The sequence below is a fragment of the Lepidochelys olivacea genome (genome assembly GCF_965140295.1).
Source record: "Lepidochelys olivacea isolate rLepOli2 genome assembly, chromosome: 2".
In the NCBI taxonomy this organism is placed as follows: Eukaryota; Metazoa; Chordata; order Testudines; family Cheloniidae; genus Lepidochelys; species Lepidochelys olivacea.
This window is the reverse complement of record NC_140412.1, coordinates 223,729,916-223,752,265: the sequence shown is the minus strand read 5'-3', so window position 1 is coordinate 223,752,265 and position 22,350 is coordinate 223,729,916. Positions and strand designations below refer to the sequence as shown.

The 22,350-nt window shown below is 39.9% G+C and overlaps 1 protein-coding gene across 1 annotated transcript in view; it reads left to right on the top strand.

The window, feature by feature from the left end:
• Nucleotides 1–22,350, top strand: part of LOC311515760 (putative acyl-CoA dehydrogenase 6) — a 136,514-nt gene that overhangs the window by 102,387 nt on the left and 11,777 nt on the right. The window contains exons 4-6 of the mRNA XM_084619070.1: nt 6,899–7,005; nt 12,798–12,965; nt 16,937–17,110. Coding sequence (XP_084475196.1) covers nt 6,899–7,005; nt 12,798–12,965; nt 16,937–17,110 — 449 coding nt within the window. The remainder of the gene's footprint in view (nt 1–6,898; nt 7,006–12,797; nt 12,966–16,936; nt 17,111–22,350) is intronic.

Below are 22,350 nucleotides of genomic sequence, written 5' to 3'. Positions count from 1 at the left end.
TCTGAAAATGTGGATATACTTCCATGATTTATACTGATCCTCCTTAAAAACTTGGAGGTCTTACTTATGGGAAGTCTTTCCAAAGAGAATTTCCTTTGCCTTACACAAATACACCAGAAACCTGAAGACAACAGACAGTAGCTATAGTTTATCATTTGATCACTCCTAGCACAGCTGTACTTCATTTATTATACTGCAAAGGATAAAACTGTAGTCTTCTATAAGACTGTAGAGGATAGCCCATACCTTAAGAGGCTTTTGTTATTTTAAATTCTTCCCTGTGGTTTAAAAGAAATCACTAGATAGCTGAGGGCAGAATTTTGTTCCATTGTAGTATTTTATAATGTTTTTCCAACACACAGTAGTAACAGCACCTAGGAGGGTAATCAAGATAACTGACCACACACATAAACACATTCCAGTGGGAGAGCACACTACATTCATTGCTTTGATGTTGGGGAGAGGTGCTTCAGAAGACTTAGAATAGATGAAGTTGCAATATACCGGGGTATGAAGCCTTCAGTGCTTAGGAAACTCCAGCTAGTACAGAGCTGCAACTCATCTCCTTAGCAACACAGACTATTGTGAGCATATCAAACCTGTTCTCTGCTGTATACGCTGGTTTTCCATAAATTTTAAATCTATGGTCCTTAACTTCAAGGTGCTTGTGACAGAGTCTGCTCACCACAGTAGCGCCTCTGGCTGGCCATCACAGGGATTAGCTGTGCCAGCTGGTGCGCCCTCTTCAGGTAGCGCCTTTCCCATCATTGTCTCCGCTTGCAGACCCACTTCAGTTCAAGTACCACAGTGTTCTCTTCATCACTCGGTCCTCCGGCCGTGTCATCATCCGTGTTTTCCCCTTTCCAAGGGTGAAGTATCTCAGATCAATCATTCAGCCACTTCCCCAGTGGTGACTCGGGGAGACCCCGGCCCACCCACTACTCTGGATCCTGACTGAGGAACCCTGTAGATAGCAGCCCCCTGCTGTGTTCCTTTAACTTCATTCAATGCTGCTTCTGTTCCCTGGGCCGCTTCCCCAGGGTCCCAGCACCTTCGTCACCCTCTTCTCAGGATTTTCAGTCAGCAAGTCCCAGCATCCAGCCAGGCACTCCCTCTTGCTCCCTGGTTCCTGCCAGCAACTGCTCTGTTCAAGGTGCTATCCTTCCTGCAGCCCACTAAGAACACAATCCTGACTCTTTGAGCTCCCCCCAGCTACTGTCTCTGGCCCTGCTGCTCCTTTTATGTGAACCTACTGGGTCCTGATTGGCTGTTCCTTGCAGCTTCCCTCTAATTAGCTGCTTCCTGCATAGCCTCTCTAGGCTGCTTGGAGGACTCATTTCCACTGCTCCTTTCTGGGATAGGGTGTGGCAGGCCCATGAGGCCTCTATTAACCCCTTCTTCTCCAGTGTGGGGTGAACACCCCATCACAGTGCTCCATTGTCTGGGCCCAGGATATCTAAAAGATTGCATAATGCACGGGAAGAAAACCATGGTCAACATCTTTGCTCTTCTGTCACATTGGAACTCTCAGCTGTGCAGGAGACAGAACTTTTTGGGCGGTTAGCCCAAAACTGGAATGAACTCCCCCAGGAATTAAGGACCATCACAAACCTCACCAACTTCTGCTCTAAATGAACTTGCATTTCTCTGATCTTGCCTTGTCTAATATAAACATGTAACAACATGTATATTTATTAAAACAAAACAAAAATCCTACCAATACGTGACACTCCATTGCACACACTTCTCTCGCTGGGGAGAGGATGAAAGAACAAACACGTAATAGATGTTAGTCATGTTGTGTTAGCCATATGTGGGGAGGGGAAGGAATTTCCCCTCACACCTATTTGACAGTGACCTTTGCATTGTTGCCTTTGCGGCATGGAGTACGGGTCATTTGCTGGGATTATCTGGGTATATCTCTGTGACATTCTATACCTTGGGGGAGCATCCTGGAACCCCCATATTACTCATTTTTATATAATTGTGATTTTACCTTACAAGGTATGCTTTATATGTATCGGGGAAAGGTTATTATCTGCTGAGAGTCATTTCTCTATCCATATATGTATATCATTAATGTATATGAAATTATGAGTATTGTGTTGTATGGTGGTCACTAAAACATGCTGTAAATTGGGGAATCAGCCAGATATTAGCTCCCCAGAAGCAACATCAAGGAAAGTAACCAACACTTGGGCAGGATTTCAAACAATCCATCAACAGCCATTGTCCAGCAAGGGAGCTACAATTGCTAACTATCCTATTGCTACACAGTTCATCCTGTTTACCCTTATTAAATACTGGCACATTAACGTCAAGGCAGATCTTGCAGTTTACATTGAGGATCTGTCCTTCAGTCAGAGAAGCTGGACTGGTGGGAGAACCTTTTAGTCTGATCTGAGTACTAGCTGCCACTTTCACTCTGTGGGTGCATATAGAAGCTGCATTTCATTCACCCCATTCCTGCTGATATCAAATCATGTCAGCAGCTCCAATTATAGGAACACCAAGAAACAGACTGTGGAGTCTTTGCTCTTTCTCCTCATACACTGGGCCAAGTTCTGTTTGTTTTATTCACGCAGAAAGAGTGCCCTGAAGACCCGAATATACCCAATCTTAACAGGGATGATCAAACTGCAGCTGGTCGTTCATTCACCGAACAAAACACAAAAGTGAATATATGTCATAGCGCAGCTGGTATCACTGCTGTTATTAAAAGTTGCCCGACATTTCCTATTATAAAACCTGGTTTTCAGTTGTTCATAACTTTAGCAAACTTTAATTGTTTGGGGCTGATATTTTCTATGAGTGTCTACCTTAGGCTAGATTTTTTTGAAAGTTTCAGCCAAAACAGTTCAGCTGTTTCTGGGATCAAGATTAGGGAAAATACAGTGTTTTGCCATTTAAAATAATCCTGACAACCTTTTCTCTGAGAAACTCTCATGTACCAATGTTTTGGAAAAGGGAGTTGAAATTTGGCGAGGATGTGACTTGTGCTGTTCCTGTGGAATTGGCCAAGTTATAAGCCTCTGTAAAAACTCAGTCCACACACTTTTAGTAGAGACTTAGAATTTAGCAGCTAAAATCTCCAAAGATTCCATCCTCACTGAGCATGCTCTAGCCCCTCACAACTCCTCACGCTGACCGGACTGTGCATGCACCATTCCCACAGAGCAACTGAGCATGTTCCATGCCACCTTAATTGTAGCATTTCAGTGCTTGACTTTGCAACCTTAATGTTCTTTTAACACATTTTTATGTGTAATGTATATAAAAATAAAGCTCCTTGTAGACGCTGGAACATTTTTTCCCCCTGGTCCATTGTATAAGAAAATAGGTCCCAACTGTGGCACATTAATGATTAATGTTAAAATAGTTACATAGAAACTATCCATTCTTTTTTGCCCCATACTTGGTATTCATGACATTCCACCAACATTACTGTTAATACTGAAGAAATGATTAAATATTATACTGTAGATGATGTTAAATAGGGTAAAATAAAAAAAAGTCACAGCAGGATCCAAATCCCATTACATTTCCTTGATCCACTTCTTAGTTCTGTTTATGTGCGCTCATTTAAAAAGCTGAAAGCCCCCTTAATTCATCTGAAATAGCAATGAATTTGCTTTCTGACAGATGTGATTCTTGATGCATTGACTGAAAATATGTCAACTGTACATCACTATTCTGGTTTAATAGAGCTGATGATCATCCTCTTAAAGTGGGGGAGAAAAGCTGACAGTTTTCATTCTTGTTTCTCCTACTCAAAGGGAAAAAAGCTGTGCTGAAGTGAATTGATTAATTAGTAAGGAAGGAACGTTTCTAATTAGGACTGACACTTTCTGACGTACTGTTAGCTGCAAATTGTAGTTTTGAGTATGAGCAGCTGCACCTGGTTCTTTACACTACACTCGGTGTTTGATTAAACCACATCAAGCTTTCTTGTTTCTGAGCTCACACATTCAAATGGATGATCATCTAACCCACTTCAAACTAGATATGAAGTCTTCTGGGATAAGGTACCACTCCTTACACAGGTGGTGCATCAATCCTTGTGAGATTAAATGTAACCGCTGATCATAAATGAACACCAGTAAATTCAAAAGGACCAAATCCTGACACGAACAACACAGCTACTTTTAGTGACTCATTATCTAAGGAAATATAAAGCTGAAAAATAGACTTTGATGAGAAAATCTTAGACACATCTGCATTATTCCACAACACGTAACAATGAAAATGATTTAAATGATTTTGCTCATTCACTGTCAAGTAGTATATATATCAATTCCAAATAGTCTCCTACTAGTCAATATCAGAAAGGCAAAGGTCTGGTCATTTGTAACTGGTATGACACACCTAATACAATGAGTCCTAATCCTGTGTGGGGCCGCTATGTACTAATATAATAAACATAAATAATATCACTACATTTTAACTACTTCTTAGCCAGGTCAGTTCAGACTGGAATTAATTTGTTTATTGTAAGTTAATAGAGAACATTTTCTTGGACAAAGCCTATTCAGCCAGAGAATCAAAGGTTGGATGATTTCCACTCGGGCTCCATTCTCAAATTCTCAGAGTAAAACACAATTTAATGTGACTTTAGTATGGGCATGTCTACACATGAAATTTATTTTGGATTAACTTGATTTTGGGGGGGATAAATTGCCTTGTGTCCACACAAGTTTTTTCTCAATTACCTGGGGTCTCAATGCTCATTACAAACTCCACTTGCGAAGTAAATTTCAATAATAAGGTTGGCATGAACATATCCCCAGTCTGAATTAACAATTCCTCCTCTGTCAGTCCTCACACTGCTTTCCCACACTGCTTTGCTGCACACCTAGGTCAACCTGTTTGTTTACTGTGTGCCCTCTACCACCCTGGGGTCATCTTGACCAGATATCACCTTCCCGTTTAAATGCTGGTGCTCGACAAGGCGATTCAGCTTCCAGAGTCCAATACTGATTATATAGACATTCACCCGAATGCTTCTGCATGGTCCTATGCAGAGGTCCTAGACTTCCCTGCCATCTCAGGAGAGGAGTAGGTCCAATCTCATCTGAACAGCAGTCCCCAGAACACCAATATATGAGAGGATATAAGACCAAATGAAGGAGAGGGACCAGTGCTGGGGCACATGCCAGTGCTGCAACAAAGAAAAGTCACCCCAGCAGGGTTATATAAATGTCAAGGACAATAACAGGACCCATGGAAGAGCTCGCAAGACCTGTGTCTACTACTGCAAGATCTGCCTTGAAGTTATTGTGCCAGTATTTAAAAAGGGTAAACTGGATGACCTGTGTAGCAATAGGACAGTTAGTCTGACACTGATTCTGGACAAAATCACAGAAAGGCCAATATAGGATATGAGGATATGATGATAGCATAATTAATGGTAATCAATATGGTTTTATGGAAAATAGTTCTTGTCAAACAAACTGTATATCATATTTTGATGAGATGACGAGTTTGGTTGGTAAAGGTAGCTTCTGTAAGAGATTTGACTTAGCCCACATGACATTTGTTGAAAAAAAATAGCTCTGTGCAAAATCCATGTAGCCAATATTACGTTGATTAAACACATGGTAGTTGTTAGATCACAAAAAACAACTGTAAATGTGGAATTATCATTCAGTGGGGGTGTTTCTAGTGGGGTCTCGCAGGGATCTGTTCTTGGCCTGATTCTATTCAACTTCTTTGGGTGATTTGGAAGAAAATATAAATTAATTGTTGGTAAAATTTGCAAACAACACAAAAATGGGTAGAGCAGTAAGTAATAATGGGGACAGATCAGTTATAGCTTGTTAAGGTGGGCTTGTTTGAACAACAGACATTTTTTACATAGCCAACACGGTGGGAGTTTTGCCTGAGTGACTGATTTTTTTTCTCCTGACCCATGCTTTCATGATGGAAAACAAGTTTACTTTTTCATAAAACTCATTTCCTTAAAACACAGTTTAACTTCTTGCAAGACAGAAGAATTTTTCTTTGAATGTCACAGTATAGCAAAGTTGTTGAACTGCAGTTTCACAGATGCTGTATATTGTCAGAAGAGAGACGAAGTCAAGTATTAAATATATTTTTTTTAAGTTTACAGAAAAAAATGCTGTCAGTGGTTTTCCTTGTTTCCTTTTTTACCTGTGCATCAGTGCAGGCTGGTGGGAGATGTGATGGGAAGAAGCAAATAATGGATTTCCCTGCATGATTTAAAAACCAGTTTAAGATGCACCCTAACACCTGTAGTACTAATGTTCATGGCAGTTGAAAATCCCCTGCCATGCAGCGGTCTAGCACAAGACCCTTCACACCACTTAAGCCCTGTTCAGAGGATTTGCAAAAGAGTCTGCAGTATGAGTGGTGGTATGAAAGACACACTGAGAAAATGGTAGGGTTGCCAACTCTGAAGCTGTTCCGGGAGATTTTTTTCCCCAACATGACGTAATGTCATTTTCTTAAAATATCCTATTAAAATCTCCTAGATTGCTTTCATTGGTCACCGGGAGATGGATGCTGATTCCAGGCCAATCGTGAAGGGTTGGCAACTCTAGGAAATGGTCTTGATGCCAGCCCGATGTAGATTGGCACAGAAGGCTGGGGAGAGGTCATTGGATCCACATTTACACAGATTTGGACACCCCCAACACAATGGGTACAAAGTAGTTGTGGCTGCTATTCCAGCCAGAGGTTGGAATGTGAGCTTGGCAGATCTCTATCCCATCCTTGGGCTTGGAGGGTAGATTTTGCTCTGTGCACACCACCCACATAGAGATACATTATGTAAGTGTTACGTGGGTGGAGTGCGTTTCACCAAGAAATACTAGATTTTATACGCATAACTCCCTTTCAAAAGCCTTTAACAGTCTGTGTTTCCATTCTTTCATTGCAGATTTGGTTCTGATGAGCTGAAACGACAGTTCCTTGTACCAAGTATAGCTGGAGAAGTAGTGGCTTGTTTAGGAGTCAGTGAACCTGGAGCAGGGTCAGATGTTGCAAGTAAGCAAACTGATTATGCCTAGGATTGCTAAAGCTAACATACTGGAGCAGAACTTAGATGACATGGTGATGAAAATGTCAGTACCCTGTTTATCTGGATTCCCCCATCATTGCTACTACCATGGTGGCTTTGGTGGGAAATTTCTAGGAAAAATGACTAGTATGGGCAAGACTGGAAAAGGAGAACAGACCAACAAGACCATGGAAGTCTCTGAGCCAAATTCAGCAGTGATGTAAATATTAGTGTAAATTATACTGTCTCATAAATTGGTCAGAGAGGGATTTAAGTGGCTTTACGTGGTAAAGTTGTGTAATTTGCACTTATTTGTCATTCAACAGATGTGTGAATCTAGTGTGATTTAGTTCCTCATGAGAGAATAAAAGAGAGCACAACTAACAAGAGATTATAAAGTAAGGTGGGGAGGTGTCATTCTTTAGGTCACTGCTGAATCTGGCCCACTGTTAAAAAGAAAAGTATTATACGCTTGAAGAGGCTGAATGAGTTAACTCTCCATATTGCAGAATATAGCCCTAGACCAGCACGGCTTACTGATATAGACATAGCACTTGCAACACCTGCTAATGGAGATCTGAACTTATTTACAGTGGTGACAACTGGAAGATATTGGGCAGTCATCTGGAAACTGCTTTAATGTATCATAATGCCGATTTTCTTCCATTTCCTGTATGATTTCACAAACAGTGACTCCTTCACTGCAGATTCTGCTATTAATTGTACTTTTCAACTGACTCCACTATCTAAATAAGTTAGGGCAGATAGTAATCTTGTGAAATACAGGAAAAGGTTAATATGCTTGAAATTATTTTCAAACGAAAGTATAATTTTATAAAGTCAGGGAAGACATTTTACAGATGCCTTTCGTACTGACCCTAGAGTTTTGCTGTCTTTGTTTACTGGTTGCCCTTTTGTCTTTATTTACTTATTGCACCTGTTCAGTTTCACTTGTCTAGCCTTGTCTGTGCTAGGGAGCGAACACTGCCAGCACCTACCCTTCTTGCAACACATCTCTTGTCCCAACATACAAGAGTGCTTGGAACTGTGCGGCGAGATTGCCAGCACAATTGCCATTGAATTTGTGCAAAGCTAATCTGACCACCACTGTATTCTGCCCTGCACTGTTTCAATGCTAATATGTACTGAAAGCCCTGGCATTTCATCTTTACTGTTGCAATACGACCTTCCAGCACAATCCCACAACACTCCTGCAACTCCTTCAGGGACCACTCTGTGTAGTGTAAAATGCCTCCTGTAGTGTTGATTATTTTCTTGTTTAGAGCTAATGTAGTTTGTCATGTTGTGCATAAAAGTTTTCTGTAGTCAATGTCTGTAGTCATACGCCTTTTCTTGTTTCAATACCTAAAGACTGTGTTATAAATTAAGGATGTATTTACATATGAAAGTTAATCTGGAAAAAGGTGGTGTGTGAATTTAAAGTGGAGTAACTATTCCTGATTAACTCCATAGGTGGACACTCTTATTCCAGAACAAAATGGATTGAGAATAAGGCACTATTATTTTGGAATAAGAGCACCAACACATGAAGTTAATCAGGAATAGTTAATTAGGAATAGCTATTCTGGAATAACTCTCTATGTAGAGAAGCCATTACATTGTTCAGTGCATAAAGCAGCCTATCTCTTGAACAATTAAATGGAACGGGCTTTGCAGAAAAACAATTTGATATATCACATCTCCACATATGGATTGCTACTCCCACAACACCCTTTTTCAGTGAAGGGGAACCCACCATGGATTGGTACTGCAGTGATTGGAAGTGGCACTGTTTGTGGATACAGTGAACAGATTTACACAGGCCATTATGGTTAGTTTAGACACACAGCTCTCTTACAAACTACAGTGGTTCATTTGAACTAGTAAGAGTTATAATGGTACAAATTTATCCTGCAGACAGGGCTAATGAGATTATAGCTCATGGTGGCTGAAGTTTCTTGGTCAATAAAACCATGTAAAATGTTTAGTTTCTAGAATATTTGCTCTGTCAAAAACACAGATTACATTTTGATTTCTGATTTCTAAAGACAAATATATCTCCAGGATCATTATTCAGTGTTACATGTGGTGGTTTAGTCTAAATAACGGTAATGGAAATGATATGCTTTAATCCCTCTGTACCATGCACCGTCATTTTCTTTCCAGTAAATTGGCTCTGTTTGTAGGAAAGTTCACTGTTATCATTAGTTTTATTTCCAGTAACAGAAAGTAAATTAACATAAAGTAACTAGCAGAGGAAACACAGCATTGACCAATTATTTTAACAAATGCCTTTCTGGTTAAATTAAATCAATATCAGAACTTTCTAAATATGGTTTTGATTTTGGGATGGAGTGGTGCAGATAATTGTGACTTAAATTCTCTGCTTAGGTACAAGTTATTTATCATCTAACTTGATTGGCATAATACACTTGGAATAACACTTTGGAAAATCAAAGGTAATCTGTTTTTATTCTTAAGAGGTCTCTCTGTTTAACTGAAGAGGGAGGAGGAACACTCAATGCAGCTGAGAAAGGGAATGTGGGGTGCAAAGGAGGCTTTCAGTCACCTCTGTGCTCACCCAGTCAGGGGCAGGGGGGAGGGGTCTGGTCCCCGGTATAAGGCTACTCCTCTACTTACCAGCTGCCAGTGGTTCCAAGTGGCAAGCAAGGATCATTGAGTCAACAGTGTGCCCTTATTGCCAAGAAGGCCAATGGCATTTTGGAATGTATAAGTAGGGGCATTGCCAGCAGATCGAGGGACGTGATTGTTCCCCTCTGTTCAACACTGGTGAGGCCTCATCTGGAGTACTGTGTCCAGTTTTGGGCCCCACACTACAAGAAGGATGTGGAGAAATTGGAAAGAGTCCAGCAGAGGGCAACAAAAATGATTAGGGGACTGGAACACATGAGTTATGAGGAGAGGCTGAGGGAACTGGGATGTTTAGCCTACGGAAGAAAAGAGTGAGGGGGGATTTGATAGCTGCTTTCAACTACCTGAAAGGGGGTTCCAAAGAGGATGGCTCTAGACTGTTCTCAGTGGTAGCAGATGACAGAACAAGGAGTAATGGTCTCAAGTTGCAGTGGGGGAGATTTAGGTTGGATATTAGGAAAAACTTTTTCACTAGGAGGGTGGTGAAACACTGGAATGCGTTACCTAGGGAGGTGGTAGAATCTACTTCCTTAGAAGTTTTTAAGGTCAGGCTTGACAAAGCCCTGGCTGGGATGATTTAATTGGGGATCGGTCCTGCTTTGAGCAGGGGGTTGGACTAGATGACCTCCTGAGGTCCCTTCCAACCCTGATATTCTATGATTCTGTGATCAATCAGGCATAAGGGAGCCTTGGCCATGTTACTACAGTGGCTCTGTTTCACACAAGGTTCCTTTTAGGCAATGGAAATACTCCAACCAGGGGGACTGACTTTAGGGCACCCGAGATCAGTGGCTTTCAACCTTTCCAGACTACTGTACCCATTTCAGGATTCTGATTTGTCTTGCATACCCTCAAGTATTACCTCACTAAAAAACTACTTGCTTACAAAATCAGACATAAAAGTGTCACAGCACACTATTACTGAAAAATTGCTTACTTTCTCATTTTTACCATGTAATTATTAGGGCTATTGATTAATTGCAGTTAACTCAAAAAAATTAATCGTGATTAAAAAATTTAATCACGATTAATTGCAGTTTTAATTGCACTGTTAAACAATAGAATACCAATTGAAATGTATTAAATAATTTGGATATTTTTCTACATTTTCAAATTTTTTTATTTCAATTACAACACAGAATTCGACGTGTACAGTGCTCACTTTATATTGCTTTTGATTACAAATATTTGCATTGTAAAAATGACAAACAAAAGAAATAGTATTTTTCAATTCACCTCATTCAAGTATTGTAGTGCAATCTCTTTATTGTGAAAGTGCAACTTACAATGCCCCTTCATGCTTCGACCACCATTCCAGAAGGCATGCTTCCATGCTGATGATGCTTGTTTAAAAAAATGCATTAATTAAATTTCTGACTGAACTCCTCAGAGGAGAATTGTATGTCTCCTGCTCCATGGTTTTACCCACATTCTGCCATATATTTTGTGTTATGGTATTATAGGATGATGACCCAGCATATGTTGTTTGATTCAAGAACATGTTCACTGCAGATTTGACAAAACACAAAGAAGGTTCCAATGTCAGATTTCTAAAGATAGCTACAGCACTCAACCCAAGGTTTAAGAATCTGAAGTGCCTTCCAAAATCGGAGAAGGACGAGGTGTGGAGCATACTTTCAGAAGTCTTAAAAGAGCAACACTCTGATGCAGAAACTGTAGAACATGACCACCAAAAAAGAAAAGCAACCTTCTGTTGGTGGCATCTGACTCAGATGATGAAAATGAACATGCGTCGGTCCGCACTGCTTTGGATCGTTGTTGAGCAGAATCCGTCATCAGCTTGGACAGACATCCTCTGGAATGGTGGTTTAAGCATGAGGGGATATATGAATGTTTAGCACATCTGGCACATACATATCTTGCGACGCCGGCGACAACAATGCCATGCAAACACCTTTTCTCACTTTTGGGTGACATTGTAAACAAGAAGCGGGCAGCATTATCTCCTGCAAATGTAAACAAACTTGTTTGTCTGAGCGACTGGCTGAACAAGTAGGACTGAGTGGACTTGTAGGCTCTAAAGTTTTACATTGTTTTATTTTTAAATTATGTTATTTTTTGTACATAATTCTACATTTGTAAGTTCAACTTTCATGATAAAGAAATTGCATTACAGTACATGTATTAGGTGAATTGAAAAATACTATTTCTTGTTTTTTACAGTGCAAATATTTGTAATAAAAATATAAAGTTATCACTGTATACTTTGTATTCTGTGTTGTAATTGAAATCAATATATTTGAAAATGTAGAAAACATCCAAAAATATTTAAATAAATGGTATTCTACTCTTGTTTAGCAGCGCAATTAATTGTGCAATTAATCACAATTAATTTTTTAATTGCAGTTGAGTGTGATTACTTTTTTTAATCGCTTGACAGCCCTAATAATTATAACTTAATTGGAATATGAATATTGTACTTACATTTTAGTGTATAGAGCAGTATAAACAAGTCATTGTATGAAATTTTAGTTTGTACTGACTTCACTAGTGCTTTTTCTGTAGCCTGCTGTAAAACTAGGCAAATATCTAGATGAGTTGATATACCCCCTGGAAGACCTTTGCGTACCCCCAGAGGCATGTGTACCCCTGGTTGAGAACCACTGGCCTAGGTGATCTGGTTCCCCACATTTCTCATTGGTTTCATTTCATTCATCTTTTTTCTTTAGATTACCTAAAATGTAGTAGAGCAGAGTGGTCATTCAAACGTAAAGGTTGTCTGCACAATCCTATTGTGGTACCAGGCAGGACCACCTCTAGGCACCAGCAAAGCAAGCACGTGCTTGGACGGCACAATTCCAGGGGCTGCCATCCTTTTTTTTTTTTTTGACTTGTGCAGTTGCACTCTCAGAGCTTTGGGCGGCAAAAAACCTAGAACCAGCCCTGGTACCTGGTATTTTTTAATCTGAAATATGACTTAAATGAATGCAGATGAACAATTATGGTATCTTTAGCATTTGCTTCCACGACTCTCAACACTTGTTGAGCAGTGAGTGAATGCTAGCTATCTGACTGCTGATGTGACTGAGAGATTAACGCTACCAATCACACCTCAGTCACCTGATCCGTGAAAAGAACCTCTTATTTCACATTTGTTTTTAAATAGGTATCAAAACAACAGCAGTAAGAAAAGGCGATGACTATGTCATAAATGGTGGCAAGATGTGGATTACTTCAGGATGTCAAGCTGACTGGATGTGCCTACTGGCAAATTCCAGTGAAGGACCTCCCCACCAAAATAAATCTCTTATATGTCTACCAATGAACCTACCAGGTAAAAGCACTGATTTGTTTTTCTTACAGTTTTCTTTTTATTGCGTTTTACAGCATATGATATAAAATCTTTTGGAGAGAACATAATATGTCCTCAACTCAGTGTTATATTGTCAAATAAAGTAACCAAGCAAATATTCCCTAGGATGGAGTACTGCAAAAAGGGATCTGGGGGCCATAGTGGATCACAAGCTAAATATGAGTGAACAGTGTAACACTATTGCAAAAAAAAAAAAAAAAAGCAAGCATCATTCTGGGATATATAAACAGGAGTATTGTGAGCAAGACACGAGAAGTAATTCTTCTGCTGTACTCAGCACTGATTAGGCCTCAGCTGGAGTACTGTGTCCAGTTCTGGGCACCATATTTCAGGAAAGATGTGGATGAATTGGAGAAAGTCCAGAGAAGAGCAACAAAAATGATTAAAGGTCTAGAAAACATGACCTATGAGGGAAGATTGAAAAATTGGGTTTGTTTAATCTGGAGAAGAGAAGACTTACAGCTGTTGTGGCAACCTGTGGGCTGCACGCGGCCCGTCAGGGTAATCTGCTGGTGGGCCACCAGATCATTTGTTTACATTTGCACGGCCGCCCACAGCTCCCAGTGGCCGCGGTTTGCCATTCTCAGCCAATGGGAGCTGCAGATAGCCATGCAAATATAAACAAACGATCTGGCAGCCTGCCAGCAGATTACCCTGACGGGCCTCAAGTTGCCCACCACTGACTTGGAGAGAATATGATAACAGTTTTCAAGTACATAAAAAGTTGTTACAAGGAGGAGGGAGAAAAATTGTTCTCCTTAGCCTCGGAGACTAGGACAAGAAGCAATGAGCTTAAATTGCAGCAAGGGAGGTTTAGGTTGGACATTAGAAAAAACTTCTAACTGTCAGGGTGGATAAACACTGGAATAAATTCCCTAGGGAGGTTGTGGAATCTCCATCACTGGAGATTTGTAGGAGCAGATTAGACAAACACCTGTCAAGGATGGTCTAGATAATACTTAGTCATGTCATGAGTGCAGGGGACTGGACTTTAGATGATCTCTCAAGGTCCTTCCAGTCCTATGATTCTATGTCACTCTGAAATATTAAATGGTAGGTACAGAATGAATGAATGAACAGAAAGGGACAAAGGGAGGAAATTAAATATTTTGCAGACTTCAGACTCTGATGCCAAAGCTACTGTAACATAAAGGTTTCTTCTGGCCAGAAATATTGTTTAAAAAAGTCTATCAATAGGCTTCTGTTGGAGTAATTTATAAGCTACTCTGGAAACAGATCAGTTAAGTAATTGCCAAGGACAAAATTAATACCTTACAAAACATCATTAAAAACAGATTGAAGCAAAACTCTGAATAAACTATCATAATATCCAGTGTTTTAACCTTGGAGAGGGTCCACAAATGCTGTCCTGGATTCTGGTCCTCCACCACTCCCACCCCACCCCATCCCCCCAAAATGGTGTTCAGCTACTCCTCACAATATATTGTGTATTATTTTATCTTTATAGACTACATGGAGCTTTGGAGGATAAAAACTGTAAACTTCTGTGCTCGCCTTTCATCTTTCCAAAATACTGTTGAACTCTTTCTTTAGTGAGAATTACAGCACAGAATTTATACTTATATACTACTAATTAGAAAGTTATCAGTATATTAATAGATGTACAAGTTACAAACACTTTTTCTCCATAAGAGCATTTAAAACATACGTATATTTCTAGGGGCTAAGTATTTAGTTTTACTAAGTAAATTATTTAAAGTAAGAAGTTTTTAATCATAACTGAAGAAACATGATCACTGAAAGTGTTTATGTTGTAATTTTAAATATACGCCTCTATATATGAGCACATTTTCACTATTACTATATAACAGTATACAATATTTTATCTGTAGTATATTCAGATGTTATATTGTGCAATTGTAATAAAAATTACTTTAGGGGCCTTGTCTGCTATACACACAGTAATACATATAATACAAGATATTACATATATAATAATACGATAACATAATACAAGATGGTAATATATGTATTTCTTATGTAAAGAATGCATCTGAGAAATGGTATTTGAGTCATAGTGTGTAATCATGTAAATAAAGATTGTGCATTAATACATAACAAACATAAAGTGGGAGCATTAAGGTATTGCATTCAATTTTAATTTTATCATTTCTAAAGCTTTGGTTGCTTAACCATGCAATTTTACTATTGCATTAACATAGTGTTTGTAATTTAATGTTACACAAGCCACTGCTAACACTGTGGTTGGAAGAGCACAACATTTATTTCAACCTAATCTGACATCATGTCTACTATGGAGATGGATTATTAGATAATGCTAAATAAAATTATGGATTTGGGCCCACCTCCTGGTGTAAAGCTCATCCAATCTCTGTATGCCAAAAAAAGGAGGAGTTCTCATATTGTTTAGTTTTGGATCTCCTTGTTGGAGTGAGTGAATGATACAGCCTGGCAAGATACCATAATTGTAGAGAAGATACCATTTGAAACTAGATTGTGAAAATCCTACCTCTATGTTGGGTGAAATTCACCACCTGAGGCATATGCGCCTCTGAAGTGGTGCATTGGCCCATCTGTGCATTGGCCCAAAATTTCACACCTTGATGAGATGTGGGACTTCAGTGGGATTGGGATTGCTTTTTATGGCAGCTCAGTAGTGAGAATAAGTGTTTCAGTGTGGACCAAAACACATTTTCCCTGACATCTGATGCTTAAACTGTTTTCATAAAAGAGCAATTAACAAAGGGTCAAGAGCAATGCTCTCAGGAGGGTTAAATAATGAGCCATATGCATTTAGATGCCACTCAAGACTACCAGAGGCAGAAATGCTTTTTTTCCTCATGTGAAAAGAAAAAAAATTCCTCTATGCTGTTGACGCTGTTTGGGGATTAATTTCAAGTGATTTAACTGTAACTGTCCAGCTGCAAAATGGTCACTGCTAGCTGGCAGAAGAAAATGAATAGCTGGTGTTAGTTGCTGAAAGCCTCCATTGTATTCCATACATATGTAATGTGGCTTTTTAATGTCACTGGAGACATTTTGACCAGACAGGTACCCTCTTTCCAGAAAAATGCGATCATTGCAACATAGTACACTGAGAGAGGGAAAGGAAAGTCTTGGATCTAGTTTCACTAATCCTGAAAATGAGTTGATATGACAACCTATACATTATGTGAGACTAATTTGCAGATATTTATGAATTGGGAACTGCTCATATATTTGAAAGATAACTCAGAGGTTACAAAATACACAGATAAAATGGTCTTATTCCTAAATATCTATTACTGCCTTTACTGCAGTGTTGTCACTCAAACAGTTACATTAATTTCTGCATTTTATACCATATAAAATAACATAAAAGCTAACCTGATACTGCTAGATTTCTAGAGGTCCATTAAAATAAAGGTTTCAGAGTAGCAGCCGTGTTAATCTGTATCCCTAAAAAGAAAAGGCGGATTTGTGGCACCTTAGAGACTAACAAATTTATTTGAGCATAAGCTTTCGTGAGCTATAGCTCACTTCATCGGATGCATCCACTGAATGCATCCGATGAAGTGAGCTGTAGCTCACGAAAGCTTATGCTCAAATAAATGTGTTAGTCTTTAAGGTGCCACAAGTCCGCCTTTCCTTTTTATTAAAATAAAGGCCATTTCTACTAGCAAATCATTAATTTTTTAGGATTATGAGAAGTAAGGTCTTTAGGATTATGAAAATTCTGATTTCCCATTTAAAAATAGTGGTGTTCTAACAGATAGGGAAGGAATGCTGTGGTTAGGTTTAAGACACTTTCATGTTTTCTTAAATTTAGGATTTTATTGTAGCCTAAGCATAGACATTTTCAAATTTGCAAATATTAGTACAGAACTCTTTCTTTTGTTAAATTAATATATATAATTATATACCGTAGACTCTTATTCCCTGTATTCTTCCTAATCCATCTTTATTTTTAGGTGTTTCCATTGCTAAAAAGATAGACAAGATGGGTATGAGGTCATCAGACACAGCACAGATCTTTTTTGAAGATGTCAGAGTTCCCAGCAAATACCGAATTGGGGAGGAAGGAATGGGCTTTACATACCAGATGTTGCAATTCCAGGAAGAGCGTTTATGGGCAGTAGCCAACAGTAAGTCATCAGCCATACTCCAGGCAAGAGAGAAGACTCTTACAAAATGACTAACAGAATTTACTTTCCTGGTGGTGGATTACAGCTAACTCTTGTGATTCATTTTTGTAAAATTGGTCATAGTCTAGACATAGAGAACTTTATCTTTGTATAGCTGGAATAAAAATGAAATGGAAAGAAAATAACCTTTGGATACTACTAGTGAGGCACTGTATGGTTTTTGTTGTTTGTTTTTTTTGGTTTGGAGTTTTTTTATGTGTTTGTTTTTGCTGGAGCTTTCTGACAACAGCATGAGGAAGAAGCAGCAGCATTGTGTATGGGCTGCCAATGAAATACAAAGATGATCATAATACATATGGAAAATAGCAAACATGGATTTACCATAAGGCTGCGTTCTGAAACTGCCTGTAATGGAGAAGTTATAATTTTCTGTTTTTTCTCAAGAGAATTTTGTGGCTGTGTAAAGGTGCTCTTCTTTAACAGCTCTCTGTCTCAAATCTTCTATTCACCTTGATACAGGTACAGCATAAGCAGTGGCAGGACAAATTTCCCTGTGCTGCTCTGCCTCTGTGTCTCTATCCTGAACTGGCAGGCCTCTTCTGTGGGAGTGAGAGTGTGGCTTAGTCTCTAGACCCATTTAGAGCTTGCTTCTGCTCCCATTGGAGTCAATGGGAATTTTGCAGAACTTAAGCAGAAGCAGATGGAGGGTTTTTTTGTTTGTCTGACTGTTGTTTTTATGGTGCCTTCTTTAAGTTTTGTGAAGGTGGTCTTGTAATGCAGACACTTACTGACTGAGAACTGATTGTGACAGCCAGCACTTATTAGTGCATAAAGTACCACACAAGTGCTGAGTATTATTAATAATTAACTTAACTTGGACTACCAAATAGTAATCAAATGGTATCAAATTTCAATCATTACTAATGCAGGACAAATTCAAACCTGTGTCCCTTTACCAGCCTCCTGAACCATTCACTCTTTTACAATATTTACTTAGTTTATAGTATTATTTGGCCCACTCTAAGAAGTGTATCTTTACTAAAATTTCAAAGTTATGTAAAGGTATTTTAGACAGGACTGGTAGCTCTGTCTATTGTTAAGATTGCCCAATGTGTCCCATTATATGATGCTGTTTTCAGTTGCTTATAACTTTGTCCAACTTTAACTGTTCGGGCTGAAATTTTACATGCTGGGCATCTGTATTCAGTCTCAATTCTACTGGAAAATGTCATCCAAAATGGTTCAGTGATTTCTGAGAATGAGATTAGGAAAAAATAGGCTGTTTGGCTCATCTTAAAAAAAAAAATCTGGTGACCTTTTCTTTGAACAGCTCTAGCATCCTCAGGCTTTGGAGTGGGGACTTGAAATTTGGTAGGGGGTGAAGGATATGCCTTTTTGCCAGCCCTGTGGAAATCTACCTAAATTTGGCCAAGTAATAAGTCTCAGAAAAATCACAGTTTGCATATGCTCAGTAGAGACTTGTGTGACAAAGCTCTGTTCTTGCCTCTGAGGGTCCCGCGTTTCCTGGCGGATTTTGCTAGCCTCAGAGGCTCACTGTGACCCTCCACGTAACCCTTCTCTCTCTAGAGATGAGGGTCACAGTCTACTGAGCCATTTTCATCATAAGCCAGCGAGGTGGGTGAGGCAAACTTATCCTTCCTTGAACAGTCTCTGTTATCTCCCAGTCTCAGCGATTAATCAGGGGGCAAAGGTGGGGGAGAGGGAGCCCAGGCCCACCCTCTACTCTGGGCTCCAGCCCAGGGACCCTAATAGTATCAGCTATGGTAGCTGACCTTTTAGAAACATGACATGTACAATTCCCTGGGCTACTTCCCCCACAGCAGCCCTCACTTCCTCAAGCTCCACTTCACCCTTATCTCAGGGCCTCCTTCCTTGTGCCTGATATGGTGTGTACTACTCAGTCTCCACAACAGCGCAACTTCCTCCCACAGCTCCTGACACGCACCCCCACCTGACTAACTGGGAGGCTTTTAACTAGTTTCAACCAGCCCCTGATTAGCTTCAGGTGTCCCAATCAACCTAGCGTTCTCCCTGCCTTCTGGAAAGTTCTTAATTGGCCCCAGGTGTCTTAATTGACCTGGAGCAGCTGCCATTTCACTTATCCTGGTAGCAGGGATTTGTTTAGCCTGGAGCTAATATATCTATCTCCCACTACTTTTCTATAGCCATCTGGCCTTGCCCCGTCACACTTGCTAGAGCTTAACACCTAATATCTCTAAAGAATCCACCCTCCCTAAGCATGCCCAGCCTCTCCTAGTTCTTAGTGCTGACCAGACTGCATGCACCACCCGATCAGAGCAACTGAGTATGCCTCCTCCAGCCCAGGGATAGAGGGACAAAGCTGGATTTTTCCTGTTCAGCCTTATGCTGGCCCTCTGCACAGAGGGTGAATTTCACCCGAAGAGTGCAAGAATCTTGACTGTCTCTAGCCCCTGGGCTGGGAGTAACTCTTTTTTCCATCTTCTCAGTCTTGCATATCCACAAAGTCAGTCACAAGCTGTCCCTTAACCATTGGAATCAACTGCAGAATTCTTTCCATAACACAGACAAAGGTTTGCTGCTGAAGCTTAAAAGACAAAGTATCCCCCCCGCCGCCCCCAAAGAGGCAAAAGAGTCTCACTGTGACAAGATTCTCCCTACAGATATTTGTATCATTCTGCTCTTCTACCAGTCCCATCAAAGCCATATAGAAGCTTTTTTTCTTAATTAATTAGTATGTCATTACACAGCAGTTACCATCTATCCCTTGGGGATTGTATGCAAGGAAAAGGCAGCTTTGTCCCCGTTGAAATCTTGTCAATTTTTAAATTTTAATTTGCAGATCTCTCTCTCTTATGACTTGCTCTCATAATTACCACAGTAACTGAAGAGCTGATGTTCCCCTCTCTCCACAGGGATAAGTGAACATTCCAACAGCTGTCCCACTGGGAATGCCACTCAAATTTTAACCACTTCCAGATTTTCCCTTCTCTTCTGCTTTGATGTGGCAGGAATCACATCACAGAGCCATAGAGTTTAAGGTCAGAAGGGATCATAGGATTGTCCAGCCTGACCTCTTGTGTATCATACGCCATTGCATTTCATCCAGTTATTCCACTAATGAGCAAAATAAGTTGTGGTTTTGGCTAAAGCAATCTTCCTGAAAGGCAGCCAGTCTTGTTTGAAGACATGGGAAATCCACCACTTCTCTTGGTAATTTGTTCCAGTGGTTAATCACCCTCATTGTTAAACATGTGTGCCTTATTTCTGATTAAATTGTCTGGCTTCAGGTTCTGAGCATTGGCATTGGTTCTTGTTATGGCTTACTTCACTATACTGAAAAGCTCTTTGGTACCAGGTATTTTCTCCTTGTGAAGGTACTTATACACTGTAATCAAGTTATTTCTCAGTTTGGTCTTCGATAAACTGAACAGATAGACCTTCTTAAGTCTCTCACTGTAAAGGTGTTCTCCAACCCTAGAGTCATTTTTGTGGCTCTTTTCTGCTCCCTCTCCAATTTGTCAACATCCCGAGGAACGTATGCACTATTCCAGTATCAGTCTCACCAATGCCATATACTTCCCTACTGTTGTTACTCCCATTTATACATCCATGTATCGCATTAGCCCCTTTTGCCACAGCATCGCATTGTAGGGTGACCAGATGTCCCGATTTTATAGGGACAGTCCCAATTTTTGGGTCTTTTTCTTATATAGGCTCCTATTACCTCCAACCCACATCCCGATTTTTCACACTTGCTGTCTGGTCACCCTATCGCATTGGGAACTCATGTTGCGTTTCTTGTCCACTATGTCCCCTAAATACTTTTAAGAGTCACAGCTTTCCAGGATATAGTCTGCCATTCTGTAGGTATGGTGTACAAATTTTCTCTATAAAATGTAATAGAAAGTTCCTCCAAGTTTAGAATATAATATGGATGTTGAAATAAAAGACAAACAAAAGAAAGTGGCTGAGAAATCAAAATTGAAGGATAGAGGATTAAATTACACTTTATCTGTGGAAATAACAGTGAAATGGGGAAAAGAGTCCTGTTATGAGAAAGGTGACAGAGGTTCAGAGAAACTTCCTGGTAGACATGATAAAGCCAGGCAGCTTTTTGTAAAGGGATTAATGTTGTTAAAAAACATCTGAGACTGAATTTCTCTGAAAACAAAGTTAACCAAATTAGCACAGCCTTGGAAACAATTTTTCATTTTTAAGATATTTTTTAAGTATGTGATCTGCAGGGATCTGTGGTCCTGTAGCTCAGCCTAAAAAGTAATGTGATGCCTGTAATGTGCTGACAAAGACTTTTTGTTGTACTGAGAGAAACATTAGTTGACAGAATAATGTGTATTTCCTTTTCATTTTTTTAAAGGACAACAAGGTTAAAACTATATTATATTAAAAATCTCTTCATACCTCTGGCTCCAGTCCTGCCACTGGATCCGCATAGGAGTGGGGATTCAACCCTGGGAAATCAAATATAGGACTGGGCCTAAGTTGCCTGTAAAACGATATTTTTAAAATCTTTTATTTTCGAAATAGGGGCAGATTTTCAGGGCCAGCCTCCATCCCTGCAGGTATAAACATTTCTAGATAATCTACTCACTTCTTGGGACCCACAAATGAGAAGTTTCAGAGTAACAGCCGTGTTAGTCTGTATTCGCAAAAAGAAAAGGAGTACTTGTGGCACCTTAGAGACTAACCAATTTATTTGAGCATGAGCTTTCGTGAGCTACAGCTCACTTCATCAGATGTATGCCGTGGAAACTGCAGCAGACTTTATATATACACAGAGAATATGAAAAAATACCTCCTCCCACCCCATTGTCCAGCTGGTAATAGCTTATCTAAAGTGATCATCAGGTGGGCCATTTCCAGCACAAATCCAGGTTTTCTCACCCTCCACCCCCCCACACAAATTCACTCTCCTGCTGGTGATAGCCCATCCAAAGTGACAACTCTTTACACAATGTGCATGATAATAAAGTTGGGCCATTTCCTGCACAAATCCAGGTTCCCTCACCCCCCTCCCAAAAACCACACACACAAACTCAGTATCCTGCTGGTAATAGCTCATCCAAAGTGACCATTCTCCCTACAATGTGCATAATTAAGGTGGGCCATTTCCAGCACAAATCCAGGTTTTCTCACATCCCCCCCACCCCCATACACACACAAACTCACTCTCCTGCTGGTAATAGCTCATCCAAACTGACCACTCTCCAAGTTTAAAT